The 24,257-nt window shown below is 32.0% G+C and overlaps 1 protein-coding gene across 1 annotated transcript in view; it reads right to left on the bottom strand.

Annotated features, from left to right (window-relative positions):
• LOC129971169 (glucose transporter type 1-like) overlaps nt 1-24,257 on the bottom strand; it is a 162,397-nt gene that overhangs the window by 25,763 nt on the left and 112,377 nt on the right. Inside the window, exons 6-9 of the mRNA XM_056084699.1 lie at nt 13,048-13,149; nt 12,860-12,967; nt 11,334-11,422; nt 9,004-9,102 (exon numbers count right to left, since the gene is read on the bottom strand). Coding sequence (XP_055940674.1) covers nt 9,004-9,102; nt 11,334-11,422; nt 12,860-12,967; nt 13,048-13,149 — 398 coding nt within the window. The remainder of the gene's footprint in view (nt 1-9,003; nt 9,103-11,333; nt 11,423-12,859; nt 12,968-13,047; nt 13,150-24,257) is intronic.

The following is a 24,257-nucleotide window of genomic DNA, read 5'->3' as shown; positions in this document are numbered from 1 at the left end:
TGAAATTACAAAATTATACACCATTTTATTCCGAATAAATTTATATCAGGTTATAAGGAAAAAATTATAGAAAAAAATTGAGTCGCTTGGAATATTTTGAAAAATTATATATCTTAAAATTTTTTAAATAATATTTCGTTTAAAAAAGTTTTTTAATAAGAACTTTGACATATTTATATTTTAATACATATACATAAAAAATTTCATAACTCCAAGTGAATAATTCACAAAAATACCTCATAGAGTCCACCGTCCACTTAAGTTCGTATTAAAATTTTATAGATATTCGAATAATTATAAAAATTAATAAAACTTTTGTATAACAAGGTATAGAAGACATTTATAAATAAAGTTGTTGAAGTTCAAAAAATTTTTATATTCCGACTTTAATTTTATTTGTTTCAGTTTATTTAGAATAACCAATTTTGTTTATCAGTTCTATGTATTTTCACTGCGAAATCTTTAAAAAAATTAATCCTTAAAATAGTACAAGATTTTTAATAAGTTTCTTTAATAGAAAGTAAAATATAAATAAGAGTGAGTCAGTTGAGGTTTAGTAAGATATTTTAAATTTAATTCTTATAATCTTGTGCTCTAGTTTCATAACTTTTGTTAATGAAGTTCTAGTGTGGTATGTATAAGCGAAAGCAACATTTCCTTTCATTCAAAACAGTTGTCGAATTGTGATAATTTTGCTTTGGATTGAGGTAACGCTTTCAATATTCCTTCAGACATTTCACTGTAGGATGAATATTAGGAACATCACTGCTGGATTGCTACGCATATATTACAAATCTCTGTGGAATATTATATAATCAAATCAAGAAAATCGTCTTCGTGGGCATGGATGCAGTCCAACTCCAGAAAGGCACTACTTCGCTGATGAAGTTCATGCATTATATACTAGGCAATATCCAGGAGGAGAATTACGCAATGTAAGATCTGCTTCTGTGGTTTACATTAGGCAAGAACTATCAGGTACAAACCGAGGGAATTTCCACATGAGCGTAAGCTAACCGCCTCATCCAATATAATCTCCGTAAATATATTTACAGTAATGTAAATCAAATCTTTGCACGGGTAATGTAAAAGTTGCAACGAGATGTAGGTTTTATTTGTGAAATCTTGTTTAAATTTAATTTCATGAATACCTATATTTAGGAATGAAACAATTTTGGATTCCAATAACAATTATAGCTCTGAGACGGCTAGATATAACTATCAATGTACGGTCGCCAAAGTGAAATTATTTTGGAACAATTTCTCGTTCGATATAATCATAATTTTTTATTGCAATCCCAAAACCGTTTGTTACTAATTTTGGCATCCATTCAAGATGGCAGATTTTTGGTGGGTTATTAAACAATTAGTATAATTTTTTTATGCGCTTGGTGAGAAATCATACAATAATCTTAAATCTTATCCGTCGAAACTATCTTCAAGCTTGGAAACAATGACTGTTTTTGCTTCAATGGTGGCAAAATTCGTTTTCATTTAGTAGGCTATGCTTAGAAAATGAATTTTTACAGCAATTAGATATGGAACAGAGTATCAATTTGAAACGTCTTCATTTAATTAATATAGAATATTATATTTTCATCAGTTCTGAGTTGCCGTGTTCAGCGAAAAATAAACAATAATAATTTGTTACAGTGCAGGTGATGGAACTATGCTAGCATAGAAAATAGTTTGCAATCTGAAGAAAAGGATGAAATCGTAATTCTGTTTATATAATTTTAATACAACATAAATTGGATTTTTGTAAATTATATAATAAGGCGTGATTAAGAAAAACGATATATAAAATTAACGATACATTTTAATCCGATTCATTTACGAACAAGATTTCATAAGTTGCAAAGCATTCCAAATATTATTATTTGAATGCAAGTTTGGTTCTGAGCGTTTTTAGCTGCAGAAAGAACCAAATGTACACATTTGTATCGCATATGAAATGGTATATTCATCCTTTTGGGGAGATGCTAAATTATCTAAGTAATTAATCTCATAGACGGTGTTGCTAAATCTGAATATCTCATTATATTTATTTATTTATAACTAAAGTTCGATTCTGTGCATCCAAAAGATGGACGATTTAAAATGAATTGACGGAAGGCCACAGTGGTCTATTTGAAATCCTTTATAAGAGCGTTAGTATCGAAGCTGCATTCGATGATAAATATGAGAGAAAACATAAATGATCAACATTTGCCCCTATTTACCTACAGTGTTAAAAAAAAACGTCCAGTTACAGAATTCTTGCGTTATTCCTAAATTATTGGTACGGATTTTCTACTTCCATTGGTGGGGTTCTTTTTCTAGATTTGATGATAGATGTAAAAATGAACAGTCCTTTAGAAGAAAACAACGACGACGTTTATTTAACACGAATATACTAACACAGAGACGACGAATACACAGACGACAAATATATATACAGCCGAGACGAATATACAGCAGCTCACTTCAGCAAACAGTATCCTACAAGTAGTAATCGACCACAGCACACAATGCGGCCAGTCAGAATTCAGCAGGAGAGGGGATCCTCAGAGCTTCGTTCTACAATCCCTCCAGACGGCTGAAGTTCTCCACTGTCTTTGTGCTTTAACTGCACAACTGGCTACTCCACACACAACTTGATGCTGCTTTCCACAATAAACGCCACAGGACTCAGTTCAGCAATAGGTTGCTTCGCTATCCTCTCGAAGACTTGTTACTTATCTACGACTCCGATTACGATTTAATTCACGACACCTTGCAGCTTGAGATTGCCGGCCTTTTTTCAGTTCCCGGGAGGCGGAGCGATAAGGTTTTGGGCGTATTTCAGTTCCTATTGGATGAATCTTTAAAATTCACTAAAGTTTCCAGCATTATCTATTTTGTCGCCATAGTCGACAAGCTCTGGGAACACTGGCTCGGCACCCGAGCAGCATCCAATGCAGATGATTATAAACTAGTCTTTCCGATGAGAGAGCTAACCGTACTAGGAAGCAATTTTTACAGGCTTGTAACATTATCTCCAGCAATAAAGCATTGGAAAGATAGCAGCATGTTTTACAAATTACTACCTAGCCGATGAAAAGAAACAGAAACACACAAAATAACTTAGCAGATCAAGACTTTTATGTACAGTTTTTTATAACCTCAAATTAGAGAGACAAACTAGACCATTCCCACTCTCACATGAATCTGTGGATCACCTGTAAGGCCATATAAATGTCGCGAGAGTTCAGAATTTTATTTTCTGAATATCACACATGAAGAGTATGTGCTTTATATTAAAAATGAAGAAAACCGGTGTTTGATTATTAGTTGCATGGCATGGAATTACAAAATATGGAATTTTTGTATGAATCTAGCATTTTTAGTGAATTTATCGTACAGTCTTTGGCGGTTACTACATGGCATCTCATTAATACAATGTACCTGGAAATCGGAAATGCATTTCAGTAGATGAATTTCCGATGATTAAAACTAAAATCTGGCAAGGAACTACAATTTTAATGACAAAGTTACATACCGAATTTCATTTATTTAAACCCTTGTACATAATGTAGCGATTGGGTTAATATTAATTAATTTAAGTGTGCAATTGATATAACCGGGTGGACAGACTTTTTCAAAATAGATTTCGTTCAAAATGTGATAAAAATCTACAAATTTGATTTTAAGTCCATATTCCAAATTTCATCCGTCTGATTGGAATATCGTGTTCACAAGCAGACAGAGTGATAAACAGATATGATTTCAAAAACATGTGTGTATTTTTTTTTTTTTTTAGTTCAAAGAAGTATGAAGCATGAAAATCCGACGAGGTCTCAAGTTCGAAATTTTTGACAATTACCACAGAAAAATTAAATGGTACAACATTTTTCGAAAATAAACGACTATTATGAACGTGTCAGTAAAAGCATTCTGCATTGTATAATGTAACAAAATTTGCTGAATGCACAACGGTTCTCAAAGCACACAGCTTAATAAGTATAATATTGTGAATACTCCGTATATCATCAAGTAAAAAAAACTTGCTTTGTATGTTCGAGAGAATGAATGCTATAGCATCCCTTCTCATTGCCATTATGTGCCAATGTGCTCTTTCTATATAATCTAATCTTTCATTATACTTTGAATTTAACCCGGCCACAATTTTTTTAGAATATATTTTAATAGAATGTGTATATAATAGAATCGTTTTAAAAGAAAAATAAGGTTCTTATGTTATTTTTTTAGAGCGAACCTGTAAACTATTCGTTTTATTTCTATTTATAAGCGTGAGTACTCATTTAAAAATCTCACTTTATGCAGGTGTATGTGGACACATTTGAAATTACTACACATTTTGAATTAATGACTCACTGCTTTATTACGTATTTCATTTTCTTTTATCGTTTCTTTCGTTTTTCCGCAAACATGACAAAGCGATTAATGATAAAAGAGTCGTGCGAGAGTTGATACTTATATTGGAACAAAACTGATGAAAGCGATGATATGCATTGATTTATTTAAATATAATACTGCTTGTAAATGCGAGTTCGCAAATTGTACAGACTAAGTCTATGGCAAAGGATACCGACGTACTCTGATTGGTTTAAGCCTTGGCATCCTTTTGACAATGTTTTGCACTCATAATAGTCTGGTTTTCGCTCATTTGGCTCAAACCTTGTACCTTTCATTAGTTTTATGGAAGATACGAGTGAATATCAACACGGTCTAATTTTTATTAATATAATTGTTTTCTCTAAATATTAGTAGTAATACTACTAATACTAATTATTAATAATAATAAATATTACTAGTAATACAAGTAACTAATGTTGTTTATGCACAGAAGTATAAAAACTATATGAAAGTAATTACTAAACATATGATGCAGCAATTAAATAATTCTTATTTCTCTATGATTTTCGTGCCTTTATTAGATAATTTATGCAGTCATGGAAACTTGTTGCTGAACATTTGTTACTTTCCCATCAACTACATATGGGAAGATGATTACTTAATGCCCAACACGTATAAATATGTAAGCTTTAACGGAATATGTGATTTCGTAGTTAATTTTTTTTAGTTATATCAAAATAATATTAAAAAGAAACACATACAAAAATTATTTTTAATAAATTGTAATTTTTATATTTCCTGAATTTAGTGTTCAGGATTTGATCTTTTCCGCTGTATATGTGTTCCAGATTAATATGATGTGTAAACCGTAAAAAATAGGGGGGGGGGGATAAATCCACAAATTTTATTTATTTTTATAAAAATATATTTTGGTATGCCATCTTTTTGGCAAAACATTGCCAAAAGGATGCCAAGGCTTAAACCAATCAGAGCACGTCGGTATCCTTTGCCATAGACTTAGTCTGTACAATTTGCGAACTCGCCTTGTAAATATGAATATGCACGTTTTCTCTGCTTTTCCACTAAAGTAACTTCTGGGTTTTTTCTTCTTAGTCAAAATCAAAGTTTTATCCCAAGTGTTGAACATGAATACCAAATATATTCATGTTTGCATTAAAAGTCTCTTCCCTTTTCGAACTATTAAAAATTTTCATGGTTCAATACTCATATTTTTTTTTTGTGAGAAGTCTATAAAGGAAAGATGAAAATATTATGCAATAAGCGATGGCTTAATTCCACTAAAAATTATAATTTACTTTTAAGCGCCGAAAAATCAAAATAAATTGAAAATTCTACACGGGTGGGAAAAACTGCTTTAAATCATTTTAACTCACGATGCTGAATTTTCCATTTCACATACTTCTTTTAATGAAAAGGGCTATAATTAGCAAACTTATTTCTCGATTAATCAAGCTGATGATCCACTTTTAATGAAAAATTGTTCTTTTAAAGCCAGAAAACGTTAAAAAAATGAACAGCACCCTGTATATCCCTCAAAGGAATTAATCATCTTGTGGTACCATCCAAGACAAACCACCACGATTGTCCCAAACAAAGAACGATTTTACAAAATAAAAAAATTACGGAGCGTAAGTAATTAAAAATGGAGTAATTAAAAAGTTTGTTGAGCCACAACAGAGAAATAAAAAAAGTCTACGCTCACATTAGAAGGGCTCCACGGAACAGCTTAATTTGAATGAGAATCACCACTTTCCCCTAATCTGGATAATTAGAAACTCTGTGTACTCAATGAAGAAATTCAGGGTATTGATGAGATTATCATTATTTGTGGTATTAAACCGCAACCTCAAGCGATTTTGTTACTTTTTTTACTTTCTCGTAAACATAGTCTAGAGAAAGTTATAGACCTCCCAGAATTCGAAATTTTTTTTTGTAAAAATGTCTGTCTGTCTGTGACGAAGATAATTCAAAGCTGATTTAACCTAGATTGATGAAATCTGGTACATCATCTTTATACCAAAGTTGTAAGTATCTATCAAATTTTGAAAGACATCCGCTCAGTGGAAGTCTGTGTGTTCGGATGTTCGAAAAAAATTTAACACGATAGCAAAACGAAGAGGGCTAAATAGATGAAATTCGATGCACAGAATTAAAATTCAACAAGGGATTGACCGTCTGTTAATCTGTACTTTTAAAAATATGTAAACACAACAACTCAAAATCTCAGGGATTTTAATATATCAAATTTAGTGTGTAATTTTGTGACTACAAGTGTAGTTTTGTGTCAAATTTTTATTTCAATCGACTGGGAAAAACACGTCTAAAACACTAATTTGAATTTCCAATACTTTTAACTGCATGCCAGCGATTAATCGACAAATAACTCAACAAGAATGACAGGACAGATTCAAAAAAGATGCTAGATTCACACCAAGAGTTAATTTCTTAGCTATTGCAAGCCAGTGCCATGCAAGGCGTTCTCTTGGATAAAACCTTTATTACAGAGTACACGAGAAAATTTTGGGGAGATTATTCCCTCTGGTTTATAAATATATTGGTTTTCAAACGCTATCTCTATATAAAACTACAATAGCGCCACTTTACAGGCATAGTGAAATAATTTCAATTCTTTCAGCACTGGCCATAACAAAATGGCCAATAATTTTTTCATTATACTGTTATGGATTTACTCTTCCGTTGGGGTTCTTTTTGATTTGTTGATTGATGAAATGGACAGTCCTTTAGTGACAACGACTTTTATCAACACGAAGACGACAAATATACAGCCTAGATGAACACAGGAAACACACAGCAGCACACTACAACACACAGTAGTCCACAAGTAGCAATCGATAGCAACAGCAACCACAGCACATAAAGAGACCAGACAGAATTCAGCAGAAGGAGGGAATTCACGTAGTTCCACTCTACGGCCTCTCCAAACGTCTGCAAATCTCCACTGTCTCCTCTCTTTAGCTGTATACAACTATCGTCTCACTACTACACAACTGACTACTCCACACACGACATGATGCTGCTTCTACAATAAACAACAGGACTCGGCGCACAGCTCAGTTCAGCAATAGCTTGAGCTCCACACAACGCTGGATTATTTCGCAGTTTCTTCTTACCCTCTCGACGACTCATTACTTGTCCTCGACTCCAACTCCGCTTCCGATTCATTGCAGCTTGAGATTGCCGGTCTTTTATAGTTCCGAAAGGCGAGACGAGAAGGTTCGGAACCAATCAGGATCATCTCAGTTCCTATTGGATGAATCGTTAAAATCCTCGAAGTTTCCAGCAATATCTATTTTGTTGCCAAATGGTCGCAAAGCTCTAAAATTACTGACGCGGCACCCTATCAGCATTCACAGGACTAATTGTAAAATGGTTTTCCCAGTGATTCAACTAATTGTGCTGGGAAGCAACTTCACAGGTTTGTAACAATATTATATTGTTCAGTAATATTATACAATATTGCTTAATATCGCACAATATTGTGCAAGATATAAATGATACTGAGGATAATCGGTACTGTTGCTATTCATGTTTCTCGCCCTTTCGTAGAACTGTGCCAAAACCGGTGGGCTACAGGTTTCACAATCGATTCAATAAAAATTTGCCGTTTGAAGTGTGAAATGAAAATGTGTATCTTGGAAAGATGATGTCTATCCAAGAATAATTCTCATCATCATATCAAGATTTAATAAAGTCCATCGCGAAGAGGAGCTTTATTATGTCTGAAAAGGATATTAAGGAACTCAACTAATCGAAAGCCTCTGAGAAAGATTTGTCATCTGATTATTTCATTGGTAGTTTTAAGCCTCTTTTCAGTATGTGAGGGACTATAACGATCGTTGCTCTTGAATGAGAAAAAAATGCATCAATGGGATCCTAAAGGAGCATCGATGTTATCATATAATTATTGTAAAAAGGGAATATTGCATATTTTTTAATATATTAGAATTCAAATTTTAAATATATAGTTAAAGATTTCACTCCCTTTGTACTAAATAATAATCAACCAAAAATCATCCTGTTATGATGCGACAAATAAATGAAAAATAATGTACTAAATATATTATTATTATTATTTTTTATCACAAGCAAATTCAGCGGAATTGTTTTAAGTCTGGCATCCCAACTTTTAACCATTTGCATTATATAATGGCTGAATACTGAGTCGTAAGTGATAAATATATTGAGCACCTGGTGCAGTGTTCTTCCGTTCCAAAATTTTATAACTTATATTTCGATTTATTGAGCTTATATGTTTTGTTTTGAAGAGAAAGCGACAGACTGTTTATTACATCCTACAGATGGCGCTCCTAAATATAAAAGTGTAATGTTAAAAAAAATTTTTTTGTTCACTTATGCTCTTTCATTTTAGGTGTAATGTGTGTGTTTTCTTTCTTCTCGTCCAACATATTATATAGCGTTTCTTTCGTCTAAAAGTTGGAGTCTGTCTTCATGGATTTATTATTATTGTTATTATTATTTATCTCCGCTACAGAAAATAGAAAGTAAGTGATTCATTTTTTTTCACATACCTGTCTATAAAATTTTATAAGATTTTCTAACAGATTCTTTTTTTTCTGAAAATATTTACTGCAGAAAATAAAAAAAAAAAAAATATGTACTCACGGCGTTGATTCCAGTGAGCTGCTGCGAAAGTTGCATCACTATTGCTATGAGCAAAGGAAGCTGAAGGCTTTTGTTTCGCATCACTTGACATACCGTCATCTGAAAATTAACAAAACACTCTGAATCAAAGAAAAGACTTTAAAAAATAGTTCACACAGTTTCTACAAAAACGAAAGTACGATTCACTTTACGTGATGCTACTTAAAAATATTGTCGTGGTTATTTGAAAAATTTTATCATCAGTTTCATAATATTATATTATATTATACAGGGTGTTCATTAATTATTGTCGGGGTTTCCGTACCTCATAACTTTCGAATAAAAAATAATACGCAAAAACCGATTATGTATTCGTAAATTACAACTCAAAGAATTATGAATACGTAAATTACAACTCAAAGAATTATGTATTCGTAAAGTACAACTCAAAGAATCGCCTTCAGCTGAATACCTACAAAGTGCAAATTGTGCAAGCTTTACACTTTAATATCATTAATAAAATTCTTTGAGTTGTACTTTACGAATACGTAATCGGTTTTTGCGTAATCTTTTTTATTCGAAAGTTATGAGGTACGGAAACCCAGACAATAATTAATGAACACCCTATATATTATATTATATTATATATATATATTAGATCCAAAGTGGTCAAAAATTTTTAATGTATAAATCTCCATCATATATTTTGATATTTAGAGAAGATGAATCGGATGTTTATGGATTCAACCTTCTAGCTATGATTTTATTCCGAAGTATTTAATTATTTCTAGACCGATTAGTCCAATAGTCATTCTAAAATGCAAAATGGCTTCTGGTGGTATTACTGGTTTCCCTTAAGAAAAATACAGAAGGCAGTTTTCGACGAAAATCTTCCAAAAAGACAACCTAGTCTCCCTTTTTCATACTCAAATTTCTATCTATATGCTCTTAAGTGCTCTTGATCGCGCTTTAATTAGCAGATGATAGCAAACTTAAAATTTACCATGAGTCCTTGTCTCAGTGACTAGTTAGACAGTGATCAAGTGCGCTCAGAACTTATCTATATGCAAGGTGTCTCAAAAACCTTGACCGCGGCTTTATTCCTTAAATATTGATCGTAGACATATACTGTAAATTAAAAAATTGCGTAAAAAAAGGTGTAAAATGTTATGAAATCGATTAAAATTTTCAGGGGATTAAACTTCAAATAATATGAAATTTGAATTTTTATACGGACTCCATACAAAACAATATCCAGTGAGTAAAATGTGCCCCATCTTCTAATATGGTCATGTACAAAATTTCAGCAATTTATCACAAAAAGTCGCAGATATATGAAACTACATAAATGCTGACTTAACCACTTTTCGATGCCTGGATATGAGTTCGCAAAAAGGAAAAATCATGTCGGGTGTTCGTGTTTTAGGGGTCGTGCACAAATTAATAAAGTGAGTAATGATTGAATAAATAATAATTTTGCTATTTATTGGTTCAAAAGTATTAAAAATTTGTAGAAGTAATAACTTAAAGGAAAGATTACATAAGGAAAGATTACTTAAAGGAAAGATTACATAAGTTGTTTTATAAGCTCATTGAGTGTGCTCTTTTTAAGTTGTATTCTGCAAGTCATGATATAGAATTTTAAAGTATTTTTCAGGAAGCATAGATTTTAAAACTTGTATTTAAAACTAAAGATATGAAGCATATTTTTATTTCCTTATGATGCATACCTGCGTCGCGTCATCTGCACTGAAGCTGTAAACATTTGCATTTTATTTTGTGATTGATCCTTCTCCAACTTTGTTTTAACATATTTTAAGAATTTTCATGATAAAATTCTGAAATTTTGTACGTGGCCTTATTGGAGGATAGGGCACATTTTACTCATTGGGAATTTTTGTACGGGGTCCGTATAAAAATTTAAATTTTGAATTTTTTAAAGTTTAATCTCCTGAAAATTTTAATCGATTTCATAACATTTTGCACTTTTTTTTTACGCAACTTTGTAATTTACAGTATATGTCTACGATCAATATTTAAGGAATAAAAGCCGCGGTCAAGGTTTTTGAGACACCCTGTATATATAAAGTGTAAAATACGAAGATGTTTCATCCAAATTTACAGTAGTACAGTGAATATTACTATAATTTTAATATCTGAAAATCACAAATTACATAGAGTAGAAAACACTCATCGATAAGCAAAATGCTTTAAATTTAAAAAAAAATCAGAAAAAAGATTATATGAAAATTCAACAAAACAAAATAATGTAGGCACAATTTTTAAAAATTTTTATTGCTGAAATATAATAATATCTGTAATTGAAAGTTAGACATAAATAAAGTGAATACCTGGGGTTCCTGTTCTTGAGCGCGCTCCTCGTTTCGCATCTCTTCAAGATCGTCCTCCACCTGGACTGTACAACGAAGTTTCTCCAGGGCTGAAGGAATCAACAAGAAATACTATCAATAAAATTCGTTCAAAGATAGGCTATATTCCAGAAACAATTCTGACATTTTAAATCGAAATAGTATATTTTTATCGTCTTATTCATGTCAAAGTGTGGAGGAATATTATGAATAAAGAACGTTCTCATTAAGTGGTTAAAAAGTGTCTATTTTAATTAATAGATTTCGACTGGAGAAATTTAAAAAAGTTCCATATTAGTAAAGGTTACATTTAAAAGCATTCGAAAGCAATTTTTTTTTGCCTGTGTTTGGGAGTATCACTATTTGCACTTCCATCTATTTGGGGTTTCATCATTAGAGATACTTCCTTTAGTTTGTTTTGAAATATTACGAACATTTTCAAAAAATAAATAAAAGCGTGCGAGTTAAATATTTTATAGCGTAAGGCTTCAAAAACTGTTGAGAAGGGCCAGATTAAAATAGTACATATTTTTTTTCCTCTTAGTATACTTTTATGTGCAGATAATAATGCTTCACATTATGTGGCAAAGAAATGGATATTTACCCTTCACTGATCATCAGTATTTGATTAAAATGATTCCACCGATGTGCCCATGAAATATTTGTTTAATTTAGTTTAGTTCAGTTATGTTAACGTCCGTTTTTAAAGCAAACTAGGGCTATTTCGGGACGGATTTCGTAATTTTGAACCGTAGTCATATGACGAGGATCACAGCTAAGCTGGCACTCTCCAAACTTCCATACCACACCAGCTGGAGGAAGTTGGGCCCCGGCGGATTTAACGTGCACCAGACCCGCTCACGCGACGGTTCATTGGTGGAATCGGATCTCGAACTTGAAATCCTCTGGTTCCGAAGCTGAGACCTTATCACCAGGACACTACGTCCCTCTCATGAAATATTAAAACTAATACTTATTCAAAAGTCACTTGGTTTCATTTGTTAAATTGATTGTATTTAAAATAACTGTAATAACATTACAATATACTATTAAATTTAGTGCTTAAACTTTAAATATTTAGTTGACAATTTGCAGACCCAACTATTCAAACTGAGTTATACAACTTTAGGAACCTGGGACAATAAGCACTCAAAAGGCTGTCAGCAGATTGTTAGCATTTTTTAAAATACATTTGCTTGAAAAAATACAGAAATAGTATTCTGCCACTTAACAACTGATTAATAAGTGCTCCCTTTAAGCTGTTACTTGTAGATGGTGAATTAATTGCCTTTAGAACTCAAATTTATATGTGAATATATGACATATGGAACGCTTATTTTTATTTTAATAATAAAAAAAAATCTTAATTTTTGGTGTCTATTTTCATACAAATATGACACCTATATCATTCGATTCGTTTTGATAAAGGTATTAGAGCATTATATTTTTGCACTGTTAACTAATTATTTAAAATTACTGAAAAGTGAAAGCGAAAATCGGTCTTTTACCTTCCCTGGCAGAATACTCCTGCTGTTTGGTGATGAGCAAAAATCGAGGGCTTTCTGGGCATAAAGGCAGCAGGAGCAATTGCAGGGCGGCCGGGATCACAGCCACACCTGAGAAGAAAAAGTCAATAATTACCACACATGGAACAGAAGCTGCGAAGAAAATTGGAAAAAGAGTTAGGAAGACTGACCGAAGAGGTAAGGCCATCTCTCTTCCGTGCCGAGTATATCTTGGATGCCCAGCACCATGGACAGGAGTAGGCCGACCGTTACGCCCAATTGATTCAAAGTCCCTGGAAAAGAAAGTAAAAAATATTAATTTTTCAATCATTTTTATGATACTGATGACTGAAAACTTGAGTCAACCTTTAATGATTTTAAAATATTGTCTGCCGCAGGTGAATTCACTGTGCGCTGTTGGTGAATCCATTATGTGCCGTAGGTAAATTCATTGCGTGCCGTTAGGGAATTCATTGTGCGTTGTTGGGGAATTTATTATATGCCGTTAGGGAATTCATTGTGTGCCGTTGGTGAATTCATTGTGTGCCGTTGGTGAATTCATTGTGTGCCGTTGGTGAATTCATTGTGTGCCGTTGGTGAATTCATTGTGTGCCGTTGGTGAATTCATTGTGTGCCGTTGGTGAATTCATTATGTGCCGTTGGTGAATTCATTATGTGCCGTTGGTGAATTCATTATGTGCTGTTGATGAATTCATTGTGTACCATAATTGTGTTGAGTGCTTTCGGAGAATTCAATGTGCGCCATAGATAAATTCATTGTATACCAGAGATGAATTCTGAATGCATCGGAGGTGAATTCTACATATTCCAGAGATGAAATCAAAATGTGCAAAGGGTGAATCCTATAACAAAATCGAGACTTGACTTATCTGTAGTGTATACATAAATTTCATTGCACTTATTGGGACATTAATGCTGAGTTTATCGAACCTAATGACTAAAATATTTGTCATGCCTATACAAATAAAACAATATGAATGAATGATTTAGTATAAAAGTTTCGTAATTCGATTAAGCAGTTTTTAGAAGTTTAAAAATAGTTTTGATTCGATCATAAACTCAATAAAAAGTTTTTCTGACTGATACTTGATTGATACTTTTTTTTGTACTAACGTGTACATATTTTTGCAACATGCAATATCGATGAATATTTGAAAGAGATTGTATAAAGAAGTTTTTAAGGTGAAACTTCTTTAACGTATAGGAGAGGATACAAAAAGAGGCATTGAATCCATATTATGGTGCTATAAAGAGACGACTGAAATATCAAAAATCTATTTGAAATATTATCTCTTAAAAACAGCTGAGACGACTTTTTCCGTTTTCAATTCAAAAGTACACAGATCATATTTGTTTATATATCATTTAAAATTGCGAATTTGCAGTGATCTTAAGATTTGATTATATTTGAAAATATATTTCATTTTATAACAAAATTAATTCCCGGAGACTCAAAGTTTTTTGATGAAAATAACTGTTTATCGATGTTATACAAGAAAATGCTTTTTATAATTTAGAGAAAGAAAGAAAATCAAGAATTCATTTTTAAGGATGAAGATCCCAGAGTGTTTGTACGGAAAAAAATAAAATTCTAAATTATATTTATAAAAAAAATAATCTAGATTTGTAAAATATTAGTTAAACGGTACGAAAGCAAGAATTAGCGATGATTCATCAAATACATGGTATGAATGGAAAATTGCAATTTAAAAATTCAATCTGATTTATAAAAGTTGAATATGTCGTATAGTTTCAATAAATAATCGTCTAACATTAAGAAAAAAATCATAAGAACAATAAAAGAAACAAACACTCAGAAGGAAACCACATTCTAATTCCTCAATGTTAATAAATTCAACTTTTGTCCCCAGAATTCTATTGTTGATTTATATTTAAAAAGACTATTTGCACTTTTGTTTTATATAAATTTAAGATACATGGTTGATAACATCAAACAATTCCTTCTCTCTAATTCTCAAAAAGAAATTTGTCTTTATTTTTCAAAATAAATAACAAGGTGGAAAAAAAAGAATGGAATACCCTGAAAAGTTTTTACGGAAACGTGAATTTCCCGCGGGATCAATTTGTTTCCATTTATTTTGTTACTAAGTCAGTTTGTTCGGCGGCTCTTCAGTGCGTTTGAGCTGTAAGCCAAACGATTCCCCAGATTTGGGGTACGAAAACCTTCACCAGCTGCTCACGCACAGACGATTTCTTTTTTCGGATTTTTTTTTTCTTAAACAAAATACTCGACAGAGTTGCAACATTAAGCATCCTTTAGAAATAGAAAGGCGAAAATTCCACTTGATTTGTTGTCTTAGTTTTGGTAACTTCTCTTAATGTTTTTTTTTCCTTTCTATGAAGCATAAATTTGATTTTATGGGGAATTCTTGATACTATATTAATATGTCAAGTAGCTATTAAAGACTTCAAATATATGAGTCATGAGATAAAGCCAATTTGTTTATTATTATTCATTAAAACAAGTACCGTTACTATATATGTTAACGTTAAACTCGAAAGTTGTTAATCTGCATATGAACTGATTTGCTCCGTTAAAGTGCGGAAGTAAGAGTTTTCCGCATTTTAATTTGTTAATGCGCACATCAGTGGCTTACGTATCGTTAAAGTTCAAAAGTTTTGTTTCACGCATTTCCTCTCCTAATTTGGTTTCGCCAATCTTTAGATTGTTCTAATAAGTAAGCATAATTTTATCATATGTTTCGCACATTTACTTCTTTAATTGTAATAATAAGTTAAACCATTTGATTCTTTGTATTATAGTTTTTCAATTGATTGATGATTGATTCTATCAACTAATTTGTTGTTTTGCTTGATTATATGAGTTTGGTTTGGTTTAGTTATATTAACGTCCCGTTTAAAACAACACTAGGGCCATTTTGGGATGGACCTCGTAATTTTGAACCGCGGTCAGATGACGAGGACGACACCTGAGCTGGCACTCTCCTCTCCACACCACAACACACCATACCAGCGGAAGGATGTTTGGACATGACGGATTTAACGTGCAACAGACCCCCTTACACGACGGTTCTTCGGTGGAATCGGGTCACGAACCTGAAACCCTCCGGTTCCGAAACCGAGACCTTACTACCAGGCCACCGCGGCCCTTGCTTGATTATATGAATGTGATTCCTTAGATATCGGAAAATAAATGAAATTATGACAATTTATTTAATTGTAATAATATTTTAAATCGTTTAATTCTTTGTATTGAAGTTTTTCAATTGATTGGTCATTGATTCTGTCAACTATTGTGTTGATTTTTCGATTGTATTAACTAGAGTTTTTTAGATATCAAAAAATAAATAAACGGCATTTTATTTTAGCTTACAGAAATATTGCTGTTGTTTCAGCAACGATCTTATTTCCACTTTAACGAGTGCCTAGTAGATAATGTGCAAATTGCCTAGATAATTTGAGAAATGATACAATTTTCCGAACTTTAACGGCTCACACTAGTTAATATGCAGATTCACTAGCTTCTGCACTTTAGCGGTAACATGTATCTATTGTTCACTTTATGTTAACATTCCATTTTTAAATAATGCGCGATTACTTCCTTTAAAATCATAATTCTGAACAATAGTCATAAGAAGGGCGATATGCTAGAACAATGGAAGAACGCTTGCGCTTCAATGTCAGTCTGAACTTGTAATATATCTTAATATATGTGGTGGTGGTATCTCTGGTGAAATTCGGTTTTGAGTGTGTAGTGCACTTTTGTAGTCAAAACCTTACTATCACGCCACTGGGGCCTTGTTGCCCATTCCCTACATTATGAAAGTTTTTATTTCACAAAACATTCTTTCCGTCATATTATATAATTACTTTAAAGACCATGTTTTAAGATCACTTTATGCGACATTAAAATCACATGATAAACGCAATTATCATATGCTATGCTGTGATATCACTTGATTTTTCTTTTGGAAGATGCGTAAAGGATTCCAGAATTAAAGTAGGGAGCTGCAATTAACGGGCACCCTTTGATTATGAATTGACTTCATTATAAAAAATAATTATGATATTCTCATACATTAACATCAGAAGGTCATTAATTCCGAAATTACGAAAGAATTAGAATTCCATTAATTGCGGAGCTAATCTGCTCAATCTCTAATGACAATGTAGACCGTTTCTGTTCATTCTTCAATGGTATTTATGTATGCATGATGGCGAAATTTATTTCTAATGTAAAAAGACAAAAATATGTAACCCCCAAGAATGAAACAAAACCATGATAACTCTTATTTTTCAGCGACTTGAAAACGAGGTACATCACATTTATTATTTTCAGTTAAAATACCTGCGTTAAGATCGCAATCTAAAATTTAAGATTTAAAGTTCACACGTTGACACTAGGGAGGCGTTAACATTTATTCTTCATTTTGTAGAAATAGCATTTGCATGCAACGATGGCTCCAAAATGATACATAAGTTGGAGTTTTTTAAATTTATAAGCCTTCTGTGGATCTTTTAAGTTATTTATTTTAGCTGTGCAGAGAGATTGAAATTTTAAATTTCAAAGCACAATGAGAAGAAAGCTCGTTTTCATATAAATGCATAACATTTTGAATCTATAAATACAGAATTATAATATCTAAAATTTCAGAATTATAGTATCGTTATATATCATTGAATTTTGATATTCGGCCTTTATGATTAACTGCCGATTTTAATTTGCTCATGACCGATAGACTAGGGTTGGTATTATATAGTTCAAAAATAAGTTAGTGAATTTCTATTTATAGTTTAGTTTAGTTTAGTTATATTAACGTCCCGTTTGAAGCAACACTAGGGCTATTTTGGGACGGACCTCGTCATTTTGAACCGCGGCACCTTCCTTTCCACATCACACCAGTTCTATTTATAGACTCGTAATATTTTAGTTTTAGTAAAAGTGTTCATACAATTCACAAGCACTTTTATTTCCTCGTATACGTAGTATAGAGAAAATATTATACTCGTCGAAAAATTCGAACTTGAGATTTTTACGAATCTCCACGTCTTAGACCTCCTTGAGTTCGAAAAATACATTTCTGAGAGTGTTCGTCTGTCAGTTCGTGACAAAGACAACACGAAAAAGCTTTGAACTAGACGGATGAAATTTGGCGCATTGTTTTTACATCAAATTTGTCGGTTTCTCTCAAAGTGTGAGTAAATTCTGTTTGGAGAGCGTCCGTCTGACCTGCTATTCGAAAATAAGTTAACACGATAATCACAAAACGAAGAGAGCTAGATGGATAAGATTTAATACACATATTTAACATCTGTAGTGTAGACGCCTATCAAAAGTTGAGCCAAATCCAACAACAGGTTGACCATCTTTAGGTTTGTACTTTCAGATACATGTAAACACGATAATATAAAAACGAAATGACTTAAATATATCAAATTTGATATGTGATTTTGTGACTAGAATTGTAGATCTGCATCATATTTTGGTTTTAATAGGGTTGGAAAAATGCGAATAGTGAAAATATGCGAATAAAAAAATGTTTATAGCACAAATTCGATTTTTGTATGCTACTACTTGTCGGTGATTAATCGTGAAAAAACTTTCCAGTGATCACACTATAGATTCAGTAAAAATCCTAAATTCACGACAAAGGTTAACATTTCCTAGTTATTTCACACCAATGCCTTAAAAAGAGTTCTTTGAGATAATACAGTTTTTTAATCAATATCAATTTTTAATATTTATCAATTTATAATTTTTATAATATGAGTACCATTATTTTGATAATGCCCCCATCCCCCCGCAGGATACGTTGGCGGGAATAGTGTTTCCTTAATAAATTTGAGAACTCTGCATTATAAAGCGTTTCATCAAAACGCCTATGTTTGAACAAACATTCCCAAATAGGAGGAAACAACATATTATATTCTTTAATTTATCGTGATTAAAGAATTAAATATGATGCACTGTTAGGATATTACATACGGTTACCTATTGCACTATTCGTTTAGGATTTTCTTACTGATTGTCCCTATGTGAATACTTTTTCAGCTTATATATTAATACGAAATTACCAATGGCTGTCTAGTTATAAACCCTATTTTTGTTTTTAGCACGTTTAAACTAATGTTAGATAAATTTTGGGTTCAAAATTTAAATCAGTATAATAAATTTTTAAGTGATCTGGGCTACAACTCTATTGGCTCGTTGGATAAGATAACCCTGAACGTGAACGTTTAAACAAGAATTTTGCATACAAAAATAAATAAATAAACGCCTAATCAATTAACCCTTTATTACGGCACTTTAAATTACCGCTTAAATGCAGCTGATTTTTACACAATGACTATCTTTCCGAACAGTATTTGAAAGAACACGAAGAATGTTTTTCTAATAAAAAGCAGTAGATATCTAAAAAATAACATTAAAATCATTTATAAATAATGCAATTAATTAAATTATTTTGATTAATTAAAAAAAGTTTTTTTCTCTTCTTCCTCTGTTTATTCTGTACCAAAACTTAACTAATGGTTCCAAAATAAAGGAAATTAAAAAGTGGATGGTAACGTAATTCCGTAAATAAAGGGTTAAATACGGTTTACTTTTTTATTTCTCTTAAACTATGAATTAATTCATTATATTTCAGACAAATCTCTAAATCACGAACTTTCATCTTTAAAATTTCAGTGAGTATTTAAAACCGAAAACATTCCATCAAGATCTCCAACGTTGTTGGAAATAAAAGAAGAAAACTCGTTTGCCATTCATCTCACAGATGGCGCTGCCTCTAGAAGAACGAAAAACAAATTGCTCCACTAGTATCCGCGCATCGCATCTTAAAAGTGAAGTATAGGACTGAAAAGGAAGGATACTCTCCCTTTTCGCAGTCAAATTCTGAAAAGGCGGATAAAAGACTACATTAATTACGGCAGACGGTAATTAATACGTCTAGGAGCAGAAGAATCCCAAGAATCCCGTTCCCAGGAACGTCGATTAATGTGAAGCACGTATTCATCTGAACACGCCTAACAAGCCGATCTCTTGAAAAGGATTTTCTTTAAAGAAGCTTCTCGGAGTGCGATGCGACAAGATAAGTGGGGGGTTGGGAGAAATAAGTGGGGCAGTGATAAAAATGCAGGATGAGTTTGAACAAAAATAAGGTATGGCTAAAATTAGATCACTGTGCATTAATGCTCGGCGAATGAGTGGGTCTTGACTTGCCTGTTGATTTTTTTCTTTTCAATAATTTTGAAATGCTCCTTCAGATTCTAGATCTCATTTATGCCATTTCAAAGTGTTATGTATAACTTAGAAATGTGAAGTTAGCGATAAAAAAATTGTTAGTGGTATAAAAATATCGATTTAAAAAAAATACTTAGAAATATTACTTGGGTATAATCGGATTGAAGTATTTATTATAAGGCAAACGGATTTTCTCTGCTATGTAATTAAACAACATTTTAAGTTAAGAATGGATTGCTTTGATCTCTTAAAAGTCGGTCTTAGAAGCGAAGTTTAAAAGAGTTTTCCTTCATTTTTGTTTTGAGAGTTTTAATTGATTTGAAAATTCAGGTATTTTTTTTAAATAAATGATAAGTTCCAAGAGTTAAAATGGATATTTATCCAATCGAAAACATTCTTTGAAGTTCCAAAGTAAATAAAATATGAGATTGCAAACTTAATCCACAGGTCTCCTCCCAATTTGCTAGTTTACTCCTTAATAAATTGTGTATTATTAAATGAATGTTATTGGCATGCAATGGTTATGAAAACGCCAATAATATGCGATATTTGGCGACTTTTTTTGGAAATGAGTAGATTAATCGCTGGGATGTGGTTAATACACAAGAACCGGGAAACTAAGTATGCATTTTGGACGTCTTTTTTTCCAACTGACTAAAACCGAAATTTGACATGAAAATGTAACCAAATTGACAAGGTCATAAAAATTTTATGTTTATGTTATTACGTTTACATTCATGTGAAAAACAGAAGGAGAGATGGTCAACTCTTTGACGAATGTGGTTCAAAATTTGATGAATATCTATACATTAGATATTAAAGCTATGAACCAAATTTCATACATCTAAATAATGTTTTCGAATGATCCTATTTGTATGCATGCAAAAGAAAAGACCGACAGATGGTCAACCGCATGACAGATATGGTTCCAAATTTGAATTTTATCTATCTTTTTTTCTTTGTTTCGTAACTATACTGTTAACTTATATTCGGACATCCTGGCTGACAAACTTCTTTGGAATAAATTTCCCTTTCAAAATTTGATAGAAATCTACACGTTTGTTGTAATTACATCACAAATTGATTTTTCGGAGTCGGGGAGTCTGAAATGTAGATTCGTCAAAATCTCGAATTCGTGTTACGAGAAAATAAAAAGAATGAATGATTGTGTTAACATATATAAAATGCTTTAAAAATCTACCCGAATAAAAATTTCATCACAAAAAACGAGCGAATTCAAAGCTTTTATTATATATATAAGAATATTAGATTCCGTGAAAATTTTCTTGATATAATTATTGGCTTAATTCGTGTATCCAAGTAGACGGGGAATTTAATGGGGAAACAAAAATAAGACATATTAAATAATGATAGTAAAAAGAAATGTACGCTACTAGCTATATGTTAGAATATAATACATGAAAAATGCAAAATAAATATATTAAAAATAATTAAATACGTGAACATAAAATTTAATTTTATAAATGTGGTTAAACACGATTTATAAAACATGCAATTTGTTTTCAAAAAGAAAATGAACGCACATAAAAAAGCCAGAAAAACCACTAAACAGAAAAAAATTATAAATTAGCCAGCGGTAGATATTTCCAAAATTTTCTCGCATGCTCTGTAATATATGCATTACCTTTCTTTCTTATCATAAAATTGTAGACATTGATAATGCTGCGCATGCTTTACATGTCATTGGTGACGAAATATAGATCTTTGCGTCGAATCTAGCACTTTAAGGTGGGTTCATACGAAGCCAACTATTGAGCGCAATAGAAGATCACGCCTACTTCAGGAAAATCATGTGACTGAACCGGATAATGGCAAATAGTTGTTCCGTCGGGACAACCATTAGCCATTGTCCCATCGACGTTGTCTCAACTGTTCAAACGGGGACAATACAGGGACAACAGCAGAGAGACAACAATTGTGCGCAACTGTTGGCCTCGTGTGAACCCACCTTTACTGAATCTATTACACGAAAATGTATTTTGGATTCTTCGTTCCAGCTCACTAGAAACAAAATTCAACAAGGAATTACATTTGTAGTCTTAAGATCATTTATCAATATTTAGTGATTTAAGTCATTGCGTTTATGAATTATTGCAATTACAAAATTCAACAAGGAATTACATTTGTAGTCACAAGATCATTTATCAAATTTCAGTGATTTAAGTCATTGCATTTATGAATTGTTGTATTTACATGCCTATTGTGCGTTTCAGTATCCCGAGACTAACACTTTTCGACAATTCTTTCTCGCTAAGGAGTGAGACGTGAAATGATGAGCGCATTTCCGGAATTTTTTCGTCATTATTTTACTTTGATTTCCATCCCATTAGATACTTTTTCGTTCAGTATTTTTTAAGTTCAGTTTTCAACTCAAATTTGCGTATTAATTGCTTATATTGATATTTCAAATGACAAAAAAGTTTTCAGTAGCCGTAAGAATTTTTTTTATATAATTTCATTAAATGTAACAGAGATTATATAGCTTTGTTAATCTCAAAACTTTATTGGTAAATTCAATAACAACTAAAATACGTTTTAACATTAAAAATTATTATTATTTTGTAAAAAGATGTGAATTACTAAATGTTAAGAACAGAAATCTAAAATATTCGATTTGTTCACCATAATTTAATGTTTACGAAAATACAGAATGACAGAGAATAAATTCTTGAACGATAGTTACGAAATAAAGAAAGTTATGAAAAATTCAAATTCACCAAATATTAATATTTTGCATATTCGAACGTTGATAAGAATTTACATTTTAAATGCAATACCTGCATGTTAAATTTTATCAATGTAGTTTTTTTACATTTTGTAGTAATCGAATTTAACTGTACTTTAACAACTGGACAAAAAGATTTTCTTTGAATGAATATCCTTCAAAGTTTGATACAGATGTGAAGTAGAGAGACCTCATAACAAATTGAACCCGTGCACAGTTCTTGTATTTCCTTCTATTTATAGACATACAGACATAATTCTAAAATTATATTTTTAGGACTTAAGAAAGTTTGAAACGTGGGAAATCTTCAAAATATCAAGATAAAAATTTTTGATGATCACAATTATTTTCTCAATGCTTCATATACGAGGAATTTAAAATAACAGTCATGTTATTTTCATTAATTATTTATTTTTACTGACCAGATTTCAAAAACATAGGATTGTTCAACAATGCAACATAAAAAGATCTATTATTCTTTTCTAAAGAATAAAAAAACCCACCAAAAGACTTCTTTCAAACTACTAAAGAAAACAAAAAAGGCAAAAGTGAGCGCAAAAATAACGTCACGGGTTATTTTCCAGGAAAAATTATGTTGCACGCTTCCTGGATACTCCACGTGGCACCGGAAAAACGCGACATGAATATTTAAATTCCAGTGCCACGTCCAATGCAACCGATCCTTCATGTTTGTGACGGCGCAGGAACAGTCTTTTAGTTAGCCGGTGCTGCACTTAAACTGTCAGGAGTAAGTATGGTCATGCAATAGGCGTGACCAGAGGAAATCGAAAGATTTAACGTCTCTGTTGGGAGGAGGGGATGTCTTCTATGTGTTTGGAATGAAGTTGGTTTGATTTCCCGAATTTGGTAATACAATCGAGATAAATTAAAAGATGCTACCAAAGCCACTGCGTTTAAAATTATTTAAAATGAAATTTCCGGTGTCATGAAATAATGAATGGCCCTTTTTAACAAGACAGAATGCCTAGCCAAGTTTAATACTAAAAAAAAAAGCGGAAATATTGATATTAAATGATGCCAAATGTAAGTAATGAGATAAGCAATAATGGTACAAGAGTTTAACAATTCTCAGCATTTTTATTTTCTCTTATACGTAGCATAAATATACTTAATATACAAAACTTACATATATAAGATTTGGTTTGGGATTTTGTGACTACAAGTGCGGTTTTGTGTCTAATTTTGTTTCAGTCCATTGGGGAAAATTTGCCTAAAACCCAAATTCGGTTTTCGGACACTATTAACCGCATGCCAGGGATGAATCGCCAAATAACTCACCAAGGGTGATACGGCAGATTCAGTAAAAATTCTAAATACACGCCAAAAGGTTAATATTTCGTAACTATTGTACGCCGATACCATGTAACGCTTTTTCTGGCATGACAAAT

The sequence above is a fragment of the Argiope bruennichi genome, chromosome 6, assembly GCF_947563725.1.
Source record: "Argiope bruennichi chromosome 6, qqArgBrue1.1, whole genome shotgun sequence".
In the NCBI taxonomy this organism is placed as follows: Eukaryota; Metazoa; Arthropoda; class Arachnida; order Araneae; family Araneidae; genus Argiope; species Argiope bruennichi.
Note: the sequence above shows the minus strand (reverse complement) of the source record. Positions and strands in the feature narration are given on the sequence as shown.